Source organism: Staurois parvus, unplaced genomic scaffold, assembly GCF_062004578.1.
Source record: "Staurois parvus isolate SC_StPar_1 unplaced genomic scaffold, SC_StPar_1.0 ptg000206l, whole genome shotgun sequence".
In the NCBI taxonomy this organism is placed as follows: Eukaryota; Metazoa; Chordata; class Amphibia; order Anura; family Ranidae; genus Staurois; species Staurois parvus.
In genome coordinates, this window is record NW_028318002.1 from 1008727 (window position 1) to 1034174 (window position 25448).

At 40.9% G+C, this 25448-nt stretch overlaps 1 protein-coding gene across 1 annotated transcript in view; it reads left to right on the forward strand.

Annotated features, from left to right (window-relative positions):
- Positions 1-25448, forward strand: part of NUP88 (nucleoporin 88) — a 65059-nt gene that overhangs the window by 26256 nt on the left and 13355 nt on the right. The window contains exons 7-13 of the mRNA XM_089678502.1: positions 4481-4634; positions 4713-4811; positions 4912-5002; positions 5826-5930; positions 7939-8097; positions 23238-23363; positions 23454-23519. Coding sequence (XP_089534628.1) covers positions 4481-4634; positions 4713-4811; positions 4912-5002; positions 5826-5930; positions 7939-8097; positions 23238-23363; positions 23454-23519 — 800 coding nt within the window. The remainder of the gene's footprint in view (positions 1-4480; positions 4635-4712; positions 4812-4911; positions 5003-5825; positions 5931-7938; positions 8098-23237; positions 23364-23453; positions 23520-25448) is intronic.

The following is a 25448-nucleotide window of genomic DNA, read 5'->3' on the forward strand; positions in this document are numbered from 1 at the left end:
TGTGAAACGTGGTGGGGCAGCATCATGTTGTGGAGATGCTTTTCTTCAGCATGGACAGGGAAGTTGGTTAGAGTTGATGGGAGGCTGGATGGAGCCACATACAGGGCAATCTTAGAAGAAAACCTGTTGGAGTCTGCAAAAGACTTGAGACTGGGTGTGAGGTTCACCTTTCAGTAGGACAACGACCCTAAACATACAGCCAGAGCTTCAATGGAATGGTTTAGATCAAAGCATATTCATGTGTTAGAATGGCCCAGTCAAAGTCCAGACCTAAATCCAATTGAGAATCTGTGGCAAGACTTGCACATTGCTGTTCACAGACACTCTCCATCCAATCTGACAGCTTGGGCTATTTTGGGCTAAGAATGGGCAAAAATTTCACTCTCTAGATGTGCAAAGCTGGTAGAGACATCCTCAAAAAGACTGGTAGCTGTAATTGCAGTGAAAGGTTGTTCTACAAAGTATTGATTCGGGGGCTGAATACAAATGGACGTCACACTTTTCAGATATTTATTTTTAAAAATCATTTTCCTTCCAGTTTACAATTATGTGCCACTTTGTGTTGGTCTATCACATAAAATCCCAATAAAATACATTTACGTTTTAGGTTGTAACATGAAAAAGTGTGGAAAATTTCAAGGGGTATGAATACTTTTTCAAAGCACTGTACTGCATGTTGTGATCTGGTAACCCCCATATTATTGTGCAGTATGCTATTGTCATTCCAGAGAAACTAAACCTGATCTCCCTCAGATAGGCCTGTCACCCAGGCAGAGGGAGACAACTATCTCACCTTCTGTATACAATAGTCTAGTCCTGCTGTTCGTGATCTGTTCAGTATTTTCTTCCATATTCAAATATATAATCAATAGTAATATAGGTTGGTCATGTCTGATTTAATGATTTGGATATAGAAACTTTGAAATGGAGAAGGGGTCTTTTGCAGATCAATTCAGGCCTAAATGGTTTTTTAATATCAATTAGGTCTGTGATAGACACTTTATGGCACACCACTTATGCAGTCCATAGACGGGTCGTTTATTGGCCGGGTTTTCGTCCGCACGAAAAATCGACCGATATTCACGCTGTTGTGGGACAATACTGTCGGCCGTTTTTTGCGGATCTCTCGTTTACTTTTATCGGTCATGCTGGAAAATCCACAAAAAACTGCCATTTTTCGTGGACATTGCTACCAGCAACGACTGATTTTTTGTTTATCAGCTGAAAATTCGGCCAATAAACGACCCGTCTATGACCTGCATTAGTCCTAATGGGTATAATTGCCCTGCAGACCATGCATAACAGAACTGAAAGGCTTTACAGTTTTTACAATGAGTTAATCCCAATTTCCTTTAGAGCAGGTGTCTCCAAACTGCAGCCCGAGGGCCCTTTGCTAGACTTTATCTGGCCCTTGGGGCACTATTCCTTCCTATGATATGAGGCACTATTCCTCCCACTGACACCAACTATGGGGCACGATTTCTTCCACTGATGCCAATGATTGGATACTGTTCCTCCTACTAATACCAGTGATGGGGCACTACTCCTTCTACTGACCAACAGCCCTGAGGCCATGTTTATTCTCACTGATGCTGGGTTCAGGACATTTTCTACCTCCACTGGCCTCAATCTGGCCATCCTAAAGTCTGAAGGATAGTATACTGGCCCTTTTGTTTGAAAAGTTTTGAGACCCCCTGCTAGTGGATAGTGATAATCTTCTAGATGGTTACTGCTAACAGACATTAAGATAACTCCCGACATAATGCATTGATCTTCCACATCTCCTGTTGAAAGCATTCAATTAGATATTTGCTAATTTAGCAGATCTCTGTTCATTAGTTATCTGCTAAGTAATATTCAGCTGAATCGTTGATGCTATTCTGAAGTTCTTTTTTAGTGTCCAGACCATTGGTGAATTGTTTACTCAAGGTAAATGCCAATGGAGATGCACTCTTGGGATTATAGCTAGTTCTGAAAAGGGGGTCACTGCTGCTCTCTTATTTTAAAAATGTTCTAGCTGACCTGTGTTCTCTCACCTAATTTTTGGGGTGCCCAGTTGGCATTATCACACGGTGAATGTACAAGGGGTGAGGAGGGATGAGTAAAGTGGAAAAATAGCGCTGGACCCGTCAGATTATTTTACTGGTATTGCTACCCGGGTAGGCAGCTCCTACACCCCAGAGAATCTCCACTGTCTCTTTGGCATGTAGTGTAATGTAACAAAGATGAAAAGTGAAAGAAATCCTGCTGCTGACAAGGCCTGTGCTTGTAATCACACTTTAAGGAATAACATTAAAGATCCAGCTCTCTTCTGGTTTATTTACATTGTGTTCAATCAAAGTGGTTGCAATGGCTGTAGGTTTTTTTTTTTTTTTACCGTCATGCATTCTATGCATGAAGGTAAAAAATCTTCAATGTGCAAGTCCCCCTTGAGCACCTCCAATACTTACCCAACCCTGATCCTGGTCCATTGATGTGCTCGAGAGCAGTGGCTCTCCCAGGTCTCTTCCTCCTTATTGGCTGAGACACAGCCAGTGTGGAGGGAGCGAGGAATGGGACCGACCCTGTGCTCTGTTTCTTATGGATGCACAAAGGCAGCTCAGGAGCGAGCATGCGCTAGTGCCCCCAGAGCAAGCCATGGCACTCAGCAGGGGGGAGGAGCCAGAATGGGGGTGGGGGGACCTGAGAAGAGGAGGATTGGGGTTGCTCTGTGCAAATACATTGCACCGAGCAGAAAGTATGATGTGTTTTTTTTTTTTATTTTTAATTATCACTTCAAGCCCTGATGAAAAGGGCTGTTTGTGGACCCCAGGAACATGTTCTCTACTATTTGTCTTGTCTCTTCACTTTTATTGGAATAAAGTTGTGTCTGGACCTCATACCAAGGGTGTGGCGCTTCAGTTTCTATTTTGTTACAAGGAGAGAGAAGGGTTGGACTTACAACATGCTTGCTCCACTGTATAAGAGCTGCAGCTTTCATAGCCATGACCCTAAGGCCTCGTTCACACCATACGTGCAGAAAAACTGATGGAAACTGATGCCCAGATTTCACTTGCAGAGGCATCCGTTTACATCCGTTTTTATGCAATCTTCAAAGAGTTTTAAACACGTTGCAGATTCTTGTGCAGAAAAAAACTCTGCACTTGATACTGGTATTGTGGTGTGAACAGGGCACATATAGAGCAATTAATTTTGTGCCTTTGCAGAACACATGCAGAAAAACTGACGTATCTGTACCATGGTGTTAACGAGCCCTAAAACTACAGTACTGGCCTTAGAATCGGACAAATACAGGTCAATGAATTATACAGCAAAAAAATTGATCAGAAAATTTAACACACCGGACAAGAGGTAACCTCTTTTTTTATAGAACTTGTAAAGATATCTGTGGCTGGATTTCCATTTTACATTTCCTGCCACTTCTGGTTTACTGTGGTAAGGGTTATGGCTTAGAAATCCAGCACTAACTTAATCTATTTGGAGTTCTGTGGATGTGCAGTTTCTCTGCATAGCTAGGGTTCTCCTCTCTTGGTTCTGACCTGGGCCTTGGTTCTTCACATACCTTGTTTTTCTAACAGTTCACCGATGCTTGAGTCTGTCAATGGCTGTTTCCCACACTTCAGTTGGACTGCTTTTTGGACGTTTGAACTCTTTCTTATCAATTGAAGGACACAGAAATGCAGAAACAAAATATGATTTTTGTACTTAATTTTTTTTTTCTTGGATTCCATTTCGGGCTAGAAGTCCAACCCTTCTTGTGCCTTTTGCTTTTGCCCTGGTACTGCTTTCTCACAAAATCTATGCATGCTGGGTGAAAGAGGGTTTATATCAAAGTGAAATTGTATTTTATTTCATTTAGCCAGTGTACCAGCCTCCTGTAGGTGCCAGTAAAACCCAAAAGTTTGAGTTTGTATCCCTAAATGGATCGCTATATTGCAGTGAGTTCAACATACTTGACATTAGTTGATATTAGTAGAACATACCTGTGAAATGTGCATATTTACAGCTGCTTGATGTCTCCATTGTGAGATGGTGTCTATGTAGGAGAGCAATTGGAAGTCCAGGGACAAAGTGTTATAACCCTGTAATGGGAAGTGGCTGCACAAGGACTTCAATAGCAAAATCGCCAGGTATTATTTTAAAACTGAACTGAAGCCTCTGAATGTATTATTGTAATACAGTAAAGCTGCATATGTTCTTCTGAGAGATCATGAACCCTGTTAGTTGGAGCACTGTGCACAGAATTGTTGGACTGCTGAAGACCTGGGCCACTGTATGTAATAGCATGAGCCACTAGCTCAGTAGTAAATATAAGAGCCACTTGAATGGATGTCAGCTGTGGCCCTTGATTAGGGCTGCCTGCTAATTTGGAGTCTAGAGTTTGCATGAAGAGAGTGAGTGTGCACAGATGGTTTTAAAATTTATGTAAGTATTGTTATCATTTAAGGTGCTTACTTAAAATAATCTTCCTTTTTTGCAGTCTAACAAGACCTGGTCCAGCCCAGATACTGACCTTGTTCCTTCCCTGTATGTTTGTGAGTGTGTTGAGCTGGAATTGGCACTTAAGATAACTGCTACAGAAGATGAAGTACATGTGGATACTGACTTCTCATGTCCCATTAGACTTCACAGAGGCAAGTTAATATAATGTATAGATCATTTTCACTTAAATAGTGGTTAGCACTATTTCTTACTTATTTTTATGTTTTCAGACCCAGTCTGTCCCTCAAGATATCATTGCACACACATGGCTGGTGTTCACAGTGTAGGCTTGACCTGGTTCGAAAAGTTGGGAACCTTTCTTGCAGCAGGTATATTCTTGCCCCAGTACTGTATTAAGTGGCAAAAATTATACTTACTGGTAAATGTAGTTAAAATTGTTATCAATAATATGCAATTGTTTGATTGTAGATGAGGAAGACAAAGATAGTTTGCATGAGCTGGCAACAGAACAGAAATGCCTTGTGGAACATATTATGTGTACTAAGCCCCTACCATGCAGGTAATTTCCCACAATCTGGTCTGTATGCTTCATCATGATCATCATCATCATTATTATTACAAATTGCATGCTAAAATTAAATTTGTGAATTATTATTCTTATACAGGATTTATATAGCGCCAACAGTTTGCTTAGCGCTTTACAATATAGAGAGACAATACAGTTCAATACAAGAGGGTTAGGAGGGCTGTGCTCCTTGGAGCTTACAATCTAAGAGGGAGGGGCTGATGGTACAAAAGGTAATAACTGTGGGGGATGAACTAATAGGAGGAATAGAGGATTCCGTTATTAGCTGAAAGCAGGATAGGCTTCCCTGAAGAGAGGTTTTCAGAGATCGCCTAAATGTGGGCAGAATAGGCGATAGTCGGATAGATTGGGGTAGGGAGTTCCAGAGGATGGGGAAGGCTCTGGAGACAAGCATGGGAGGAGGAAACAAGGGAGCTAGAGAGCAGGAGGTCATGGGAGGAGTGGAGAGGTCGGTTTGGGTGATATTTGGAGACAAGATTGGTGATGTAATTTGGGGCAGAGTTCTAAATGGCTTTATATGAATGATACTGCATTCATTCTTAAGTTCCATATTAAGTGGTATCATGGTGCACATAATGTGTGTTCGGTATGAAACCACGCTGCTCTGCAAAGTTAAAATACATTGCAGTGCTTGCTTCAGCTACCAGTGAAGTCAGCATGTGATGTGACTAGCCAATAGGCTACAGAAGTTCCATTGAGGACATGTGACAAGTTACATTTTGATGTTTTAAGTAGTGTACAATAAATTATCATTGGCCTCTGTTGATAATATATATATATTTTTTTCTTTCTCCAGCCTTCCTGCCCCCATTCAGGGATTTTGGATTATTTCTGATCTTGCCCTTGGAACAGCTATGATATGCGTTACTAGTGGATATAAATGCATCATCCGGCCTTTGCAGTATGTATACATTTGTAGGAATGGAGTGGCCAACACGGCTGTTGAGTTCTACTTGCCTAGCTGTCATCCTGATTCATTGGCTTTAAAGCCATAGTAAACACCTCTGGTACCTTTATACCTACAGCTAAGCTTCAAATAAATCTTACCTATAGGTACAAGGAATATCTCCTAAATGTGCACCGTTTAGGAGATATTCACTGTTTCTGCAGCCCAGCGCATGCACTCTGAAGGGACGGCATACTCATGCCGCCTCTTCAAAGCTCTGTGCTGCTGCCGTTACTCCCATGCACATGCACAGGCGTGACATCATCGCAGCTCAGCCATTTAAATGTCCAGAACCCACAAACCCGGAAGGAAGGCAAGGGTGTAGATGAAAGTCCTGCCAGCAGTGATAGTGTGCCACTGGAGGGCTTAGTTTTTAAGGTAAGTACTTCATAAAGTGCTAATATGTGATGCATTATCTTGCAGGGGGATTTTTTTTTTCTTTTTCAGCAAAGCTTTACTACAGCATTAATACTTTGAATCATTGACCTGAAACAATTTTTTTTTAATTTAAATATTAAATTTATTTGTGACTAATAGCAATTTGTACAGCGCATAAGCCAGTGCCAGGCTAAAGATGCATGTAGTATAATTTGTATAGTTCATTTCTGGTCTGAATAGGAAACTGCACACTCTATGGGTATCAAAGACTGTAACATAAAACGTCAGAATACGTCAACCAGCAATTTACAGATTAGCAGGGATGGGAATGTTCATTACATGATCGACATTAATGTGTGATGAGAGAACTATGGGACTACTGTTGCTGACTTTTGCTGATCAACAAGTTTTCCAACAATGCAGTTCGGCAGAAGTTGATCAGGAACATCTACACATGAATCGAAAGTTGGCTGGTCCCTGCTGGACTGTCTGAATTTTTATCCTTCTGTGGTCAGCTTTAGGCTTCATGGCAGTGACCCAGAACGAATAACCAGATCAGAAACATTTGTTTGTATCAGTGACTCAAATAATTTAATTAAGAAGGTTGCCATAATATGCAGACAATTAAAATTTACAGGAGAAGACTTCCATTTGGTTTCTTTTAACAGCCAAAATGCTTAAAGTAAATCAGCTTGTATGTATGTGTGGTGGTTGAGAGTAAAAATAAGTAATGCTGACGCTAACAGTAAGTACATGTCAACTGTGATCCAATATTTATGTGTTCTATATCTTGGTGCACAGAATTGCCAATATAATTTAACCAATTCTTAAATAGTGTCAGAGACATAATGGCCCTACAGTAGCAGTTGCAAGATATATAGGTATATGGAGATGTATAGGTGTGTGGTATGTATACCTCCATCTGGTTTGTTTCTTGCAGTAACTTCTAAATTAAATCAGTATTAAACCCAAAACAAAAAATGTAATATATTGCACCTTATCAGTCCTTAGGTGTATTGGCTGCATTAGTTTTTTTTATTAGGCTTTTTTTCCCCTCTGTTTTACTTGATGATCTGGCCAGTAACACAGCTCCTGTATTAGTGTCCCCCACTTTGGATGTAGGCGCACAGGGGTACAGTAGACAGCAGCAATGTTAATCTGGGGGAAGGGTAGTGCTGCATGAACTAGCTGATTTAGATACACTAACAAATGGAAGCCAAACTCCAGCTCACACTCATGTACATAGGCAGTTACAAGAGGTTTTTTGTTTTTTTTTCCTTTTGGGATAAAGGTTTTACATGAATAAATAAAGGATGATCACCATAAATACCACTGTCAGTGATAAATAGTTGTTCTCAGCTCTCTAACTGATACATTTCCAGAAGAGCTTGTTCTGTTAAACAGACTTACTGGCCAGATCACAGGTGAAAATAAGAGAGCCTAAAAAAGAAAACAAATGCAGCCATAACATCTAAACATTGGTAAGCGTTAATATAATAGTTTGCTTTAGGTTTAATTTTATACAAATGTTTCTTTTAAACTTTAAGTGATGAAATTGACTGACTGAATTTTCTTTGTTTTGCAGAACAACTATCTGTCAACCTTCACCGCTCCTTCTGTGCTCCCAGGTTGACAAAAGCGTTGCAGAAACTTTACCACGTGTCCTGGCAGATGTGAAAGGATCCTTTGAAAGCCATATCAGAGGCATTCTGAGCCGTAACTCTGGAAACCCCTTGTTATTAAAGTAGGTCCAGCCTCAGCAGCATCAGTGACCATTTTAATACATGTACGTTTTGGTTGTGGTGTTGTGTGTTTTTTTTGTTTGTTTTTCTTTTTGTTGAAAGGTCAGTGATTTTTATTCTAGAGTAAAAAAAAAATATCTATACCAATGTATAATTTCAGTACAAAGCTTTTCCGAAGCTTTGGCATTTGCAACATAACTAATTAGAAATACACCTAAAGAGAAACACATTTGCAGTGTAGCTGACAACCTGCTTAAACTTAGGTTTCCAAGGTGGTATTCTAAGGAATACTGCCACACGAGAAAAGCAGCAAGGGGCAGAGATAAACAAGTAGCTGAAGGACTAGTGTGAGAAGCAGGATTTTGGGTTCATGGGGAACTGGACTGACTTACCGGTCGGTTACCAGCACTACAGTGGGAACGGACTGCACCAAGATAGGGGAGGGTGCAGCTCTGTCAGAGTAGATGGTGGCCAAATGGTTGGAGGAACTTTTAAACTAGGACGTGTTCTGGAGTGTTCAGTGAAAGATATACAGCGCAATGAACAAAGGTCAGTGTACAAATGTGGGCAAAGTTGGGGTAGGGGGGAGGGACATCAAACCAGATGAAAGAGAAACAAAAGCATCAAGGACCAATATTTCCTGGCTGGATGCATCTTGCTGTAACCTTATAGTGAGCGAGAATAAAATAATATGCATGTGTACAAAATTAAAAGGCAAGTACACAAATGCAGTTAGTTCCAAAAAATGGAAGAACTAGAACTTCTGATACAAAAGGAGGATTTTTACTTTGTGGGAATATCAGAAACCCAGTTTGACAGCTCACGTGACTGGCTTGTGACTGTCCAGGGGTATTCCCTGTATTGGAGGGACAGGGTAGGAAGAAAAGGGGAAGGGGTGTGCCTTTATGTCAAGAGTAACTTGATGGTGAATATGAGGGATGACATTGCTTGTGCCTGGAGCTTCAAAGGGAAGAAACAAATGGTAAATTAATGGTGGCTGTATGTTATAGGCCCCCTAACGTTAAAGAGGAAAAGACTGATCTACTTTCACAGTTGGATGATGAGAAGGCAGGGAAATATAATCATGGGGGACTTTAACTATCCAGATATTAAGTGGGCAGACGGAACTGCTCACTCAACTAAGGCTCATAATTTCTTGAATGTATTGCAGGACAATTTCTTGGATTAAATGGTTGAAGCCCCAACTAGAGAGATTGCTCTGCTGGACCTACTAAATACAGAGCTGATTGCCGATGTGAAATTAAGGGATAACTTAAAAAAACCGTGATCACAGAGTAATTACTTTTGCCATAAATTATAGGAAAAGGAGACATGAGGGTAGGACAAGAATACTAAATTTCAAAAGACACTGAAGAAAAGTTGACAGTGCTTTAAGGACATATTACATTTTTCTAATATATTAATAGTGAAAAGGTTAGGTCAGAACATATTGGCCCCATGAGATGATCAGGGTAAGTTGGTTACAAGTGACAGGGTGAAAGCAACTGTATTAAAAGCAAAGTTCAGGTTGTATAAAAAAAAACAAAACAAGTAGTCCTCCTATTTATTTTGGCAATGGAACCATTGGCGGAGGCTATACACACCCACCCAGACATCACAAGCTTCGATGTGGCGGGCTCCTCCCATAAAATATTGTTGTTCGCCAAAGACATATTATTGACCTTTAACGTCCCCAAGAATTTTCCTACCAAATCTGATCCAAATCCTAGACTCTTTCACTTCTCTCTCGGGACATCACGTTAGTCCTGCCAAATCCAAAGCAATGTCAGTAACTCTTTCCCCTTCCTCACTAACTGACCTGAAGAATACATTCCCTTTTCAGTGGATCATTTTCTACTATCATGGTTTGGCAGAATTAATGTACTGCACATGACTTGCCTTCCAAAATTGCAATATGCTTTCCTCGTCTTGCCAGTTCCAGTCCCTCCACACATTTTGCACATACTCCTGCAATTCATCTGGGATCCTTTAGGCTTTGAATTGACAAAAAGATCCTGTTCGCCCATAAGATCTATCTGTTCCAAACCTCGAAGCCTACTATTTAGCAGCCAATATCTCCTCCCTACCTCATATTCATGAGACCCAGAGTATCCCATTATGGGCTACATTAGATCTAGTAGATTCTTATCCCATAACATTACTTTCCCTTCCATGTCTCCCTACTATTCTCTGCCCCATGACCCGTAGCCCACCACTGCTTCATACTCTTTGCGTATGGGATTCAGTCAAGTTTTCAGCAGGCCTAATCTCATCCTATCTCCCTTTACTGCATCTTAACAGTCTGCTATTCCCCCCAGACCTACATAATCCAGGGCAGTTTGCTTGGTGGACTGCACATGGATTTCTTTATCCACTCTCTCCTTACCCTCACTAGAATGATTACTCTTGATGCCCTTAGGTCCTCATATGATGTTCTGCTGAGGGAACATTACAGCTACCTACAACTTTGCCACTTTATCTCACAACTCCTAATTCAACCTACACCTTATATACTAACCACCTTTCGAACATCTTTGCAGAACCCGGCCTCACACCCCTGGCCTAATTTCACTAATTTATTCCTCAATCTTATCTTCCAGGAGACTCCCTGCTACAACCATACCACCTTCATTGGCAAAGAGAAATAGGGAAATACAGCTCAACTAGGCAGATTGAGAGATTATCCTAACACTATCCAAGTGCTCAAAAAATTTAATTATACTGGAAAATGCCTACAAAATCTTATACTAGTGGTACTATACGCCAGCCCGTCTGGCTTGTTTTGTCCCCTCTTATCCATCTGTTTCTAAGGATGTTCACAGGCAGGAACAATGACACACACTTAATGGTCCTGCCCTAGGGCATGCAGACTTTGGGTCAGGGTTTGTGCACTTCTTTGCTCCATGTTGATATTAAATGAAATCCATACGAATCCATACGAAGCCCTCCTTTTCAAACCAATTGAAGAATTACTAAACAACAATTGGCAGCACATTTTGCTTACAATGACTAAACTGACTATAGCAAAAGCATAGAAAAATCCCAATCCTTAGTGTTGAGGCTGTCAAACACCAGAAGAATAATATTATGGTCAATGAAAAATAGACCGCTATGAGAAATTTCTCTGGGTCTGGCAACCTTGGATTGCACACGTTCAGCCATCTTGGTTTGACAATGCCCTTCTGTCGCTTTAATGACCCTGTGTCATGGTGGACTCCTGGGACTCCCTTCTCATAACCCCTCCCCCCCTTTTTTTTTTTCTTTCTCTCTTGTTCTAACATTTCCCATTCCGTTTCGTTTGTATTCCCATCTTCCTGAGAATTGCTACAGTATCTCACAGAGGTGAGTACACCCCTCACATTTTGTAAATATTTTATTATATCTTTTCATGTGACAACACTGAAGAAATGAAACTTTGCTACAATGTAAAGTAATGAGTGTACAGTTTGTATAACAGTGTAAATTTGCTGTCCCCTCAAAATAATGCAACACACAGCCATTAATGTCTAAACTGCTGGCAACAAAAATGAGTACACCCGTTAGTGAAAATATCCAAATTTTGCCCAATTAGCCATTTTCCCTCCCCGGTGTCATGTGACTCATTAGTATTACAAGGTCTCAGGTGTGAAAGGGGAGCAGGTGTGTTAAATTTGATATCGCTCTCACTCATACTGGTCACTGGAAGTTCAACATGGCACCTCATGGCAAAGAACTCTGAGGATCTGAAAAAAAGAATTGTTGCTCTACATAAAGATAGCCTAGGCTATAAGAAGATGGCCAGGACCCTGAAACTGAGCTGCAGCACCAAGACCATAGGCGAAGACCATACAGCAGTTTAACAGGACAGGTTCCACTCAGAACAGGCCTCGCCATGGTCGACCAAAGAAGTTGAGGGCATGTTCTCAGCATCATATCCAGAGGCTGTCTTTGGGAAATAGACGTATGAGTGCTGCCAGCATTTCTGCAGAGATTGAAGGGGTGGAGGGGTCAGCATAGCTGTCTTCCCAGAAGGAAGCCTCTTCTAAAGATGCTGCACAAGAAAGCCCGCAAACAGTTTGCTGAAGACAAGCAGACTAAGGACATGGATTACTGGAACCATGTCTTGTGGTCTTCTTTTTTTCTTTCTATTTTTTTTTTTAATTTAAATTTTTATTTCTTTAATCATTATACAAACAATATAAAAACACATTACACCTCATAAAGATGCATTTCCTATTATATTTATAACCCTCACCCACCCCTTCCCCAAGCCACATTCTCCCACTACCCCCCCTCCCCTTCTTTCTCGAATATCTCTAATAAAGACCAATCCACAACTCGGGATAGCATTATTGCTGTGTAATAATTCTTCACTTTAGGTAACCCCAGTCCTCCATTCCCCTTTGCTCTACATAACACCTCATAACTTATTCTACGTCTCTTATTTGCCCCAATGAATTTAGTAATCATCTTTTCTAATTATGGTAAAGAAAGCTCCTGAGAGAGCAATCAGGAGCATTTGTTTACCTTTTACCGACGCTGATGGCCCTTATATAAACCCTTAATCCAATTCAACATCTTAATTCCCAATCCCATCTTTTCCAATGTATCGAACATAAAATCCCAGCTAACCCTGTCGAAAGCTTTTTCAGCGTCAATCGACAATAATATTACGGGGTCTTTTCCTGTTTAACTTTTTGAACCAATATTAAAGATCTCAGTCCATTGTCCCTGCCCCCTCTCCCCGGAACAAAACCCACTTGATCCATATGTACCCATTCTGGCATCAGGTCCCCCAGCCTTGTTGCCAAAACTTTTGCGTATAATTTGGTATCGGCATTCAACAACGATATCGGCCTATAACTTGCACACTGCGAACTCTCTTTCCCTTCCTTCAAAATTAACACGATATATGCTTGTAACAATTCTTCCCTCATTTCCAATCCCTCACCTATTGCGTTCATATAGTGCATGTCCTGTGGTCTGATGAGACCAAGATAAACATATTTGGTTCACATGGTGTCAAGCGTGTGTGGGGGCAACCAAGGTTAGGAGTAAAAAGACAAGTGTGTCTTGCCTACAGTCAAGCATGGTGGTGGGAGTGTCATGGTCTGAGGTTGCATGAGTGCTCCCAGCACTGGGGAGCTACAGTTCATTGAGGGAACCATGAATGCCAACATGTACTGTGACATTCTGAAGTAGAGCATGATCCCCTCTCTTCGGAGACTGGGCCGCAGGGCAGTATTCCAACATAATGACCCCAAACACACCTCCAAGATGACCACTGCCCTGCTAAAGAGGCTGAGGGTAAAGGTGATGGACTGGCCAAGCATGTCTCCAGACATAAACCCTATGGGGCATCCTCAATTGGAAGGTGGAGAGGCACAAGGTTTCTAACATCCACCAGCTCCGTGATGTCATCATGGAGGAGTGGAAGAGGATTCCAGTGACAACCTGTGAAGTTCTGGTGAACTCCATGCCCAAGAGGGTTAAGGCAGTGCTGGAAAATAATGGTGACAACACAAAATATTGACACTTTGGGCCCAATTTTGACATTTTCACTTAGGGGTGTACTCACTTTTGAATACAGCAAGTTTACACTGTTCTACAAGCTGTACACTCACTACTTTACATTGTAGCAAAGTGTCATTTATTCAGTGTTGTCCCATGAAAAGATATAATAAAATGTTTACAAAAATGTGAGAGGTGTACTCACTTCTGTGAGATACTGTATGTTAATAGGTCGTCTGACACCAGCCATGCTCAGACGGTTACAAAATTTGTATTTCTTTTCCTACGGTAATATACTGTATTCTTTGTATGCCGTTTTCCTGTTTTTATTTGAATATATGTTCTGACAAATCACTGGCAATTTTATACTACCCACATTACACGCTGGCTTAGACTATTAACTTTTACAAGCTATGGTCTTAAACTCTGTTTATCTGTACATTCCTTCTTCAACCTTTGCTGTGCAGAGAGATACAAAGCAGCATGTCCATGCTGACAGGAGAGAGATCTGTGTTGTTTACACACATCTCCCCTCTCAGCTTTAGTGGTGATCACCGAGTGCCGGACAAGAAACGCCAGCCGGGACCCAGTGATTGACATCCGCTGCAACCAATGGCAGCTCGGGTAGGGTGGGGCGTGCGCCCCCTACCTGGAAAGCAAAATCGGTATATCTGCTATAGGGTGGGTAGGTAAGCAGTTATATACATTCTTCTCCATCTATACCAAGGAAAAGGGGGGTATAATAAACAAGAGCGGAAGATTTACCGCTTCCTGACCGCCCTATAGCAGATATACTGCTACCGGGCGGCACGAGTGTGCAAAATCAAGTATATATTCGCGTCCACGGCTGTCAATCACCAGGTCCTGGCTGATGATTACTTGCCGGCGCCCGGTGTTTGCTGAGCATCTCCCAACAGGGAAGAGAACTGTATGTAAACAATACAGTTCTTCCTGTCAGCTCGTGCACACTGCTTTGGATGGCTGTGCACAGCACAACAAGTTCCGTGACACCAAGTCAGTTCCCCACAGTATCAGAATGCCCATCGCTGATCGCCGCCATTACTAGAAAAAAAAAAATTAAAACAAATTCCAGTATCTATACCACCATTTGTAAATGCTATAACTTTCATGTAGACCAATTCATTTAAATGTATTGGGATTTTTTGTCAGCAAAGACATGTAGCAGAATATTATTATTATTATTATTATTACACAGTATTTATATAGCCCCAACAGTTCGCTCAGCGCTGTACATTACAATGGGAGACAATACACGAGACAGTACAATAACAATACAATGCGATACACGAGGGGTTCGAGAGCCCTGCTCCTCCTTGGAGCTTACAATCTAGGAGGGAGGGGATAGTGGTACGGGAGGGATAGCTATGGGGGATGGAGTGGTAGGAAGAGTGGAGGAGATCGGCAATTAGCTGAGGGCGGAGTAGGCTTCCCTGAAGAGGTAGGTTTTCAGGAGCTCGGTTTTGGAAAGGTTCAGTTTGAGGAAGTGGAGTGACATCCAATCCGATATGTCGTTCAGTAGGCTAGTGATTCGGGCGGAGACTGAAGGGGTGAGGTGAGGGGTGGAGAGATAGATTTGCGTGTCGTCAGCATAGAGATGGTAGTTAAAGCCGTGAGAGTGTATCAGTTGGCTAAGGGAGGAGGTGTAGATGGGGAAGAGAAGGGGCCCAAGGACAGAGCCTTGAGGGACTCCAACAGAGAGGGGGAGTGAGGGGGAGGTAGCAGCGTTATAGGTAACACTGAAGGAGCGCTGTGATAGGAAGAGAGCCAGGACTAATTTGGACTACATTTATGACGAAATATGATTGTTTTTGTGTTTTATAGCGCAAACAAAACACACAGGCGGTCAAATACCACTGAAAGAAAGCTCTATTTTTGGGGAAAAAAGGACGTAAATTTAATTTGGGTGCAGCGTCGCATGACCACGCAAGTGTCAGTTAAAATAATACAGCGCCGTAATGCAAAAAAGTGGCCTGGTCAGGATGGGGTAAATCCTCATGAGGGCAAGTGGTTAATAACATTTTGAACAAGTCAATGGGACTGGCTGTTTTACACCTGAAAATTCTCAAAGAACTTAGCCATGTTATAACCAGACCATTAATCCTAATTTTTAAGGACAGCTTTCTGACTGGATTGGTACCAGCTGAATGGTAAAAATCGAAAGTTATCAATATTCAAAAAAAGGACCAAGATATATCTGAACTTCAGATCAATCAGCCTAACATCAATATCAACCTAAACATCAGTAGAATGTAAACTATTGGAATGCATTATAAGGGACCATATCCAAGAATTTGCTGATGAGAATAGTAGTATTAATAGTAACTAACATGGATTTATAAAAGACCGCTCTTGCCAGACCAACCTTTTAACATTCTATGAGAAGGGTGAGCTGTAATTTGGATGAAGGAAGGCCTGTAGACGTAGTGAATCTGGATTGCTCTAAGTCCTTTTATACAGTACCCCATAAATGCCTAATTTAGAAATTAAAGTCTTTTGGCATTGATGAAATTGTACATACAGTTGTGTTCAAAATAATAGCAGTGTGTTGAAAAAAGTGAATAAAGCTCAAAATCCTTCTAATAGCTTTTATTTCCATACACACAAATGCATTGGGAACACTACACATTCTATTCCAAATCAAAACATGAAGAAAAATATATCAAATTTGTGTTGTTCCTCTACAATAAATTGAAGAAAAGTGAATATTAGACTTTTCAAAAAAATAGCAGTGTTTGTATTCTTCTTTACAAACTCAAACATTCACTATACAGCCAGGTCTATAAATATTGGGACATCAACACAATTCTAACATTTTTGGCTCTATACACTACCACAATAGATTTGAAATGAAACGAACAAGATGTGCTTTAACTGCAGACTGTCAGCTTTAATTTGAGGGTATTTACATCCAAATCAGGTGAACAGTGTAGGAATTACAACAGTTTGCATATGTGCTTCCCACTTGTTAAGGGACCAAAAGTAATGGGACAATTGGCTTCTCAGCTGTTCCATGGCCAGGTGTGTGTTATTCCCTCATTATCCCAATTACAATGAGCAGATAAAAGGTCCAGAGTTCATTTCAAGTGTGCTATTTGCATTTGGAATCTGTTGCTGTCAACTCTCAAGATGAGATCCAAAGAGCTGTCACTATCAGTGAAGCAAGCCATCATTAGGCTAAAAAACAAAACAAACCCATCAAAGAGATAGCAAAAACATTAGGCGTGGCCAAAAAAACTGTTTGGAACTTTCTTAAAAAGAAGGAACGCACTGGTGAGCTCAGCAACACCAAAAGACCCGGAAGACCACGGAAAACAACTGTGGTGGATGACCGAAGAATTCTTTCCCTGGTGAAGAAAACACCCTTCACAACAGTTGGCCAGATCAAGAACACTCTCCAGGAGGTAGGTGTATGTGTGTCAAAGTCAACAATCAAGAGAAGACTTCACCAGAGTGAATACAGAGGGTTCACCACAAGATGTAAACAATTGGTGAGCCTCAAAAACAGGAAGGCCAGATTAGAGTTTGCCAAACGACATCTAAAAAAGCCTTCACAGTTCTGGAACAACATCCTATGGACAGATGAGACCGAGATCAACTTGTACCAGAGTGATGGGAAGAGAAGAGTATGGAGAAGGAAAGGAACTGCCTATAATCCTAAGCATACCACCTCATCAGTGAAGCGTGATGGTAGTGTCATGGCATGGGCATGTATGGCTGCCAATGGAACTGGTTCTCTTGTATTTATTGATGATGTGACTGCTGACAAAAGCAGCAGGATGAATTCTGAAGTGTTTCGGGCAATATTATCTGCTCATATTCAGCCAAATGCTTCACAACTCATTGGACGCCGCTTCACAGTGCAGATGGACAATGACCCAAAGCATACTGCAAAAGCAACCAGAGAGTTTTTTAAGGGAAAGAAGTGGAATGTTATGCAATGGCCAAGTCAATCACCTGACCTGAATCTGATTGAGCATGCATTTCACTTGCTGAAGACAAAACTGAAGGGAAAATGCCCCAAGAACAAGCAGGAACTGAAGACAGTTGCAGTAGAGGCCTGGCAGAGCATCACCAGGGATGAAACCCAGCGTCTGGTGATGTCTATGCATTCCAGACTTCAGGCTGTAATTGACTGCAAAGGATTTGCAACCAAGTATTAAAAAGTGAAAGTTTGATTTATGATTATTATTCTGTCCCATTACTTTTGGTCCCTTAACAAGTGGGAAGCACATATGCAAACTGTTGTAATTCCTACACCATTCACCTGATTTGGATATAAATACCCTCAAATTAAAGCTGACAGTCTGCAGTTAAAGCCCATCTTGTTTGTTTCATTTCAAATCCATTGTGGTGGTGTATAGAGCCAAAAATGTTAGAATTGTGTCAATGTCCCGATATTTATGGACCTGACTGAAATACACTGAATAAACTGAAAAATGTTTGAAGATTTTGCTTTCCTTTGAATCACTTAATTAATATTTAGTTGTATAACCACTGTTTCTGAGAACTGCTGTACATCTATGTTGCAGTGTGAACAGGTATTCCAGCCCAGGATGATTGGATACATTCCACAGTTCTTCTCTATTTCTTGGTTTTGCCTCAGAAAATGCATTTTTGATGTCACCCCACAAGTTTTCTATTGGATTAAAATCCGGGGATTGGGCTGGCCACTCCATAATGTCAATCTTGTTGGTCTGGAACCAAGATGTTGCACGTTTACTGGTGTGTTTGGGGTCGTTGTCTTGTTGGAACACCAATTTCAAGGGCATTTCCTCTTCAGCATAAGGCAGCATGACCTCCAAGTATTCTGATGTATTCAAACTGATCCATGATCCCTGGTATGCAATAAATAGGCCCAACACCGTAGTATGAGAAACATCCCCATATCATGATGCTTGCGCAACCATGCTTCGCTGTCTTCACAGTGAACTGTGGCTTGAATTCAGTGTTTGGGGGTCATCTGACAAACTGTCTCCGGCCACTAGACCCAAAAAGAACAATCTTACTTTCATCAGTCCACAAAATGTTGCACCATTTCTCTTTAGGCCAGTCAATGTGCTCTTTGGCAAATTGTAACCTCTTCAGCACGTCTTTTTTTCAACAGAGGGACTTTGCGGGGGCTTCTTGCAGATAGCTTGGCTTCACGTAGGCGTCTTCTAATTGTAACAGTACTCACAGGTAACTTTAGACCTTCTCTGATCTTCCTGGAGCTGATTGTTGGCTGAGTCCTTGCCATTTTGGCTATTCTTCTATCCATTCGAATGGTAATTTTTCGCTTTCTTCCATGTCTTTCAGGTTTTGGTTGCCATTTTAAAGCATTTGCGATCATTTTAGCTGAGCAGCCTATCATTTTTTGCACTTTTTTATATGTTTTCCCCTCTCCAATCAACTTTTTAATCAAGGTACGCTGTTCTTCTGAACAATGTCTGGAACTACCCATTTTCCTCAGAATTTCAGAGAGAAATGCTCTGTAACCAGCATGTACAACATTTGCTGCCTTCCTTCCTTAAATAAGGGCCATAATTGCCACCTGTTTTTCAAAGAATGAATGACCTCACTACTAGAACTCCACACTGCTATTATTTTGAACATGCCCCTTTCAATTAGTGATTCAATTACACAGAATCAGCAGCATGCATGTCATGACTGTTGGGTCTTTTGGATTTCTATTACTCTACTACACCTGCTAGTAAATTATTTTCCATGTAGAAATCATTTCTACCAAAAACAGTGATTGATCAGGTTAGTGATGTCTGACTGCTATTATTTTTAACACAACTGTACCTGGATAGAGAACTGGTTGCAGAAGCGCATCCAGAGGGTGGTGATTAATGGCATATTTTTTTGAATGGTCTAAGGGTGTAAGTGGGTACCCCAGGGCTCTGTCCTGGGACTAGTTCTACTTAACTTGTTTATAACCAATATAGAAGTTGGAATAAATAGTTCAGTTTCTGTGTTTGCTGATGCTACAAAGCTAAGCAGGGCGATAACTTCACAGCAAAATTTAGCAACTTTACATAAAGACCTAGATAAAATAGAAGGGTGGACAGCTATATAGATAATAATATAAAACAAAGTGAGCGCTACTGATAAGTTATCAATGGTCAAATAAGCAGCTAAATGCACTGAAGATGATCACAACCACTTCTGATAGAATAAATAAGTAAAGTGCAGCGCTAAAAATTATGATATAAAATTTTACAAAATTCGATCTAAATAGTTCGATGAAAAATAAAAGTTCATAAAATCTTGCGAACGATTCATGAATATGGTGAGCACAGCTTATAACAAATCCGGATAATGGCAGAAATGCGCACTCACCGACCACGCATAGGAAATGCGCATGTGTGTATCAAATCCCACAGATGTCATTATCCTCCGGGAAGTGGTGTCGTCAGTCAATCTGCTGGGCTAGCAGGGCCTCCTTAGATTTGGATCAGCCAGGATACACGTTCTTTCCAGGTACAGGGTTCCCTCCTCTGGATAGGATATGTAGCTGGGTATACAAAATGAGGAAGACAGTGCTATATAGATAATAATGTTGATAAGCATAAAGCACTTGAGAGCTAAAAATATAAATGCACGTTACTTGCTGGGGGAGAACCTAAGGAGACCACAGACTCGGCAATATCATCTATAAATTTACCATTTTAAAAAACCCTGGTTCAGCTACATCTTGAGTATGCCATCCAGTTTTGTTCATCGGTCTTCAGGACGATTTTCCTTGAACAGGAGAGAGTCCAGAAGAGATGCTTAAGAGTGGATATGATCACAATATACAAATCTTTAAATGTGGACTCTGACTGTGTGTCTTTAGAGAGCTTAGGTTAAATAGTTTCCTCTTAATGCTACACAATAAGTGTGGATGAGAAGCAGTTCAGTGTTACATTGCATTAGAGGTTCTTTACTGTTAGAGTGGTAATGATTTGGAACCCCCTTCAACAGTTGGTGGTATAAGTGGAGAGAGTAAATAAATTAAAAAAAACTTAGATATGCTTCTCTGCAAACACAAAGTGCAGGGATAATGGAAATGGTAGTGACCTAAACACACACACATTAAACTGGATAGATTGGTGTCTTTATTCAGCCATACCAACTTTGTAAATCCATGCTCTTAACCACCATTTTTTGTAGAGGAAGCATCGTTCTGCTTCTGCTCCTGGCTGCAGATGATACACAGACCTATTCTTGGTTCAGCTGCCTGAACCCTCACTTGGTGCCAACAGCTGGTCATATCGTAGACTCTTTGTCAATAGTCCTGCAGTCCTAGGTGCCTCCTACCAATGGGAAGATCTCACTGCAATCATGCAAGATTTTCTAGGCCAAAGTGCAACTTCTAATTCTGTAGAAATGGAATATATGGGTCTCATCCTAGACACAGCTCAAGCTGTTGTTTTTTGTTTTTTTTCTTCCGGAAGAGAATCTTTAAACTCTCCACTCTTAGACTCGGCCTTTTCAGTCTAGCAGTCAGCTGACTCTATGCCTTTGCATGACAGTCCTGGGCTTCATGGTAGCTTCTTTCGAGGCATTCCTATTTGCCCAATTCCACTCAAGACCTGTACACCTTAACATTCTGTCATCCTAGGGTACGTCAGTTGAATTGGTCTGTCCAGAGATGAGCTTGAGCTAACAACGAAGGCCAAGTTGTCCCTGGCCTGGTGGCTCATGAATCTAGCTCTGTTGGGGGAAGTCCTTTATTCCATTGGAAGATCCTCAAGATGGATGGATGCCTGCCTGACTGTGCAGGGGACTTAATCATCAGAGAAATCTTGTCACCCGACCGATATTCTGAAGCTTCCATTGATTTGGTTGTCTTTGTTGTCTTTTCAATGCTGAACATCCTCACTGCACTAGTCAGACAACTCCACAGCGGTGGCATACATCAAACATTAGGAGGAATTATCCATGCCAAGAAAGGCATAAAGGCAGAAAGAATTCTGCTCTGTGCAACTTCACTTTCCAGCCTAGTTTTCCATTTACATCCCAGGCAAAGACAATTGGCAGGCAGTCTTGTTCAGCCAGCAGCACTTGGATGTCGGGAAGCAGTCTTTACACCTGGAGGTGTTCTAGGAACTGTCACATTTGGGGGAAACTGGATATGAACTAACTGCCCTCAACAACAACTGGGGTAACAGCAAACTGGGCAGGTTTGTCAACAGATACAGACATCCTTTAGTGGAAGCAGAGGAAGCTCTAGTGCTTCAGTGAGATTAGTATAGTTTGATCTATGCCTTTCCTTTCCTGAAAATCCTTCCTCGTCTGCCCCATAGCATTCCAGTGATCCTTATAGTTCTGGATTGGTTCAGGCAGATGGTGGTACTCATACCTGATCAGGCTCCTATCAGATGCTCTATTGGCTTTTACAGATTGTCTGGATACTCTGCCCCAAGTACCAGTTTACCATCCTGCTTCATGGTTGTAGGTTTTAATGGCATGGCTGTTGAAGACCAGGGCCTAAGGAATAGGGGCAATTCTAAATTCTTAATTCCCATGATGCTAAAAGCAAAGAAGTTCACATCACACAGGCTTTATCATTTCACATGGGAAGGCATACTTTGCATTGTTTTAGCAAAGGAACTTTAAATACAGAAAATTCTGAGTGAGAGCAATCATAGAATGCAGTTTTGCTTGAATCAGTGTCCTGCCTGAAATCCCATAAAGTTTTAGTTCTTGGCACTTACAATCTTGTTCCATAGACCAATAGCTTCCCACTCTTTTTATAAGACTTTTGTACAGGATCTCTTTCATTTGGCTCCCCTGTGACTCTGTGGGATATAAAGTAGTTATTTCAGCATTTCAAAAACTGTCCTTTGCAAGTGAATGGGGAAATGTTAATATCCCTAACAGATTCAAAGTTGTGTTTCTTCCTGCCGTCACCTTTTTTAGGTGTCTGAGCTTTTTAAGGCTTTGTCTTGTAAAGAGCCATTTCTGGTCTTACACAAGGACAAGGTAATGTTGAGGTATAAAGTATCCATTCTTCCTAAGGTGGTTTAAGCCTTCAACCTTTTAACCTCAACCAGGAAAATCCAACCCTCCAGTTTGAGGTGTTCGTGTCTACCTCTTCATACCTAGCACTTTTATTCCTTTTAGAAAGACTGATTCATTCTCTTTAATTCCTGATGGTCCCCGTAAGGAGGAACCATCATTCAAGCGTATGGTCTTAAGGATCAGATTCCACCTTTTCCTGTCTGTGAATGCTTCTTGGGTGTTTTGGTGTTCACTGATTTGCAAGAATGCCATGTGGTTTTCTGTTCACATGTATTCCAAATTTTACTACGTGGATGTTGAGGCCCTTTCAAAAACTACTTTGGGCTTCAGGTTTTGAGGGGAAGGCAGTTCCCAGTTCTGTTCTTTTTGTGGGGGCCTGTAAATGTTGTGCACGCCCCTTAGTTGGACTGCTTTTGGATGTTCCAACAGTCTTTGAATGCATCCTGTCCAAAAAAGGGGCTTAATCTTCTGTAACTGTTTTGGATTTGGTGGGAAAGTTGATAAATATATTTTTCAAACGATATCTTCAGAAAAACTTGCATTGCTGCTGTCTGTCTATTTTTTATTGTGTATATTTGTGTCTGCAAGATCTGTTAATAAAATCCCAAAGTATAAGTATCTTGAATCTGTGACTTTTATTTAGTGCATCAAATAAAGATTCCTCTCCACCACCTGAAGAATGCCTGCAGTTACTGAGTAGAGCAATCCAAGTGTTTCGAGAAGAATATGTCCTTAAAATGGACCTGGCACGGGAAGAGATCCAGAGACGGTAATACTTATTTGACATTTTCTTTTTATACACACAAATGCTTTGTATATTTGTAACATGTAATTGATGCATTGTCAATTGTTTGCTTAGAGTGAAGTTACTGATGTTCCAGAAAAAGAAACAGATGGAAGATTTGCAGCACTGTAAGGAAGAGCGGTACGAATTTAACCTCTCACTTGTTAAGCTCATGTATTAGTATTTTGGTAGTCTCAAGGTCTCCAACTGTAGGAACTGTATTTATGCAAATATTGCGCATCTGACATTTGTTGGCATGGGCCGGACAGGATCATTGACGATGTGGGGGGATGATTCTAAACCTCTTCTTGCATCCATTACCTGTGCCCGCTCCCTGCAGCGCCACGATCTGTGTCCGCTGTGTCCGGTCACAGCAGAACACAGATCTCTGTATGGGGCCGCTGTGTGAGGTTCCCAATTCATTTTATCACTGATTGGCCAAATGGGGATAACATGAACAATAGTGAAGAAGATGTCACTTCCTGACATCATTGTTTACTACTTGTGAATTCTGTGAATGGTCACAGAGGTCACATGGTACAAGGCCTTGTACATATGATAAGCTTTGACCAATTACAGCTCTCACAGTATTTCTCAATGGCTGCAGGAATTCAGAGAGAAGGAGATATGATTGCTTTTACAGTCTTTATGGGTGTAAAAGCAATCTGTGTGAAGAAAAAAAAAAATCTTGATCACCCCCCACAAGTAGTACAGTGTCACTATAGTGACACTGTACTGTGACGGTATGTAAGAGGAAAAAAATAAAACATTAAAAATATTAAAAAAATTCAAATGTGAAAAAATATTTTGAATAATTTTTCTATAAACTGGTTTGAGTTATTTATTTTTTTTACTAAAAAGGTAGCAGAATACATTATAGCCAAAATTTATGAAGAAAGATTATTTGCAAAATTTTATAAGAAACATGTTTTGTTCAAAATCTCCAGTCTTTTTTTCAGTTGTATAGCAAAAAAATTTAAATCCCAGTGATGAATAAATACCACCAAAATAAAGTTCTATCTGTCTAAAAAAAAATTGATAAAAATGTAATTTGGGTACAGTGTTGCATGACCGTGCAATTGTCATTCAAACTGTGATGGGGCTGAAAGCTGAAAATTGGCCTGGACTGGAAGGGGGTTAAAGTGTCCGCACTTGAAGTGGTTAAAAAGATTGGGTGTTCTGCATCTTCTTTTATAATGTGTGCAAGACAGTGAAGATAAACACCAAAGAACTTTCACAACACAATGTATTAACAGAGCCATTGGAGATTATTTCCTAAAACTGGACAGTGCAAAATCTGGTGCAACTCTAGAAACCAGTCAGCTTCTATTGCCAAAGCCTAATTGAATAAGTTGAAGTTAGAAGCGGATTGGCTACCATGCACAGCTGCACCAGATTCTGAGTGCTCCACTTTTAGAAAATCTACCCCATTGTGTGTTAGAGCTAAATCTGTAGGTCTTGACTGATCATATTAAATTCCTGCAAGGATAGAACAAAGTTTTGAATGACCAGTACTACAGTTAAAAGATAAGTGGCGATGTCTAATACCTTCATGACTTTCCTCTGTATCTTAACCTAAATAATTTTGCCTTTACATTTTTAGAGCCAGATCTTTTGAGGATTCAGCAACATGTTGGTTTTGTTAATGCTTTTACATGTCTCCACTTGTTCTACGTGGCTAACATAACTAGATTTCATTTGCTTTTGCCGTCCTGGAAAAGTACGGCAAAAATGCACCAGTAAGAAAGGGACCCTTTTGTGCCTGGGTGGCTACGCTTATTTCTCAGGGATGTGCAATTCCTATCACCCGATGCCCAGGACATGTAGGTTTTTTTTTGTTTTGTTTTGTTGGGTTTTTTTTTTTTTTACAGTTAGCCCTGCTGCGAGCAAGGTGTTTTTTTAGGCCGGTTCTCTTGTAAAAGCAATCCTTGTGGCTAGCCAGCCGCTGAATTGCTTTTACTAGTGGGGGAGATGTCCGTGGTCTGAAATCTTTCACGGCTTTAATGGACTCCGAAGTCCTGGCCCCGCCTCCTAGTGGTTGGCATATGGATTTCTGGGGCTGGCACAGGC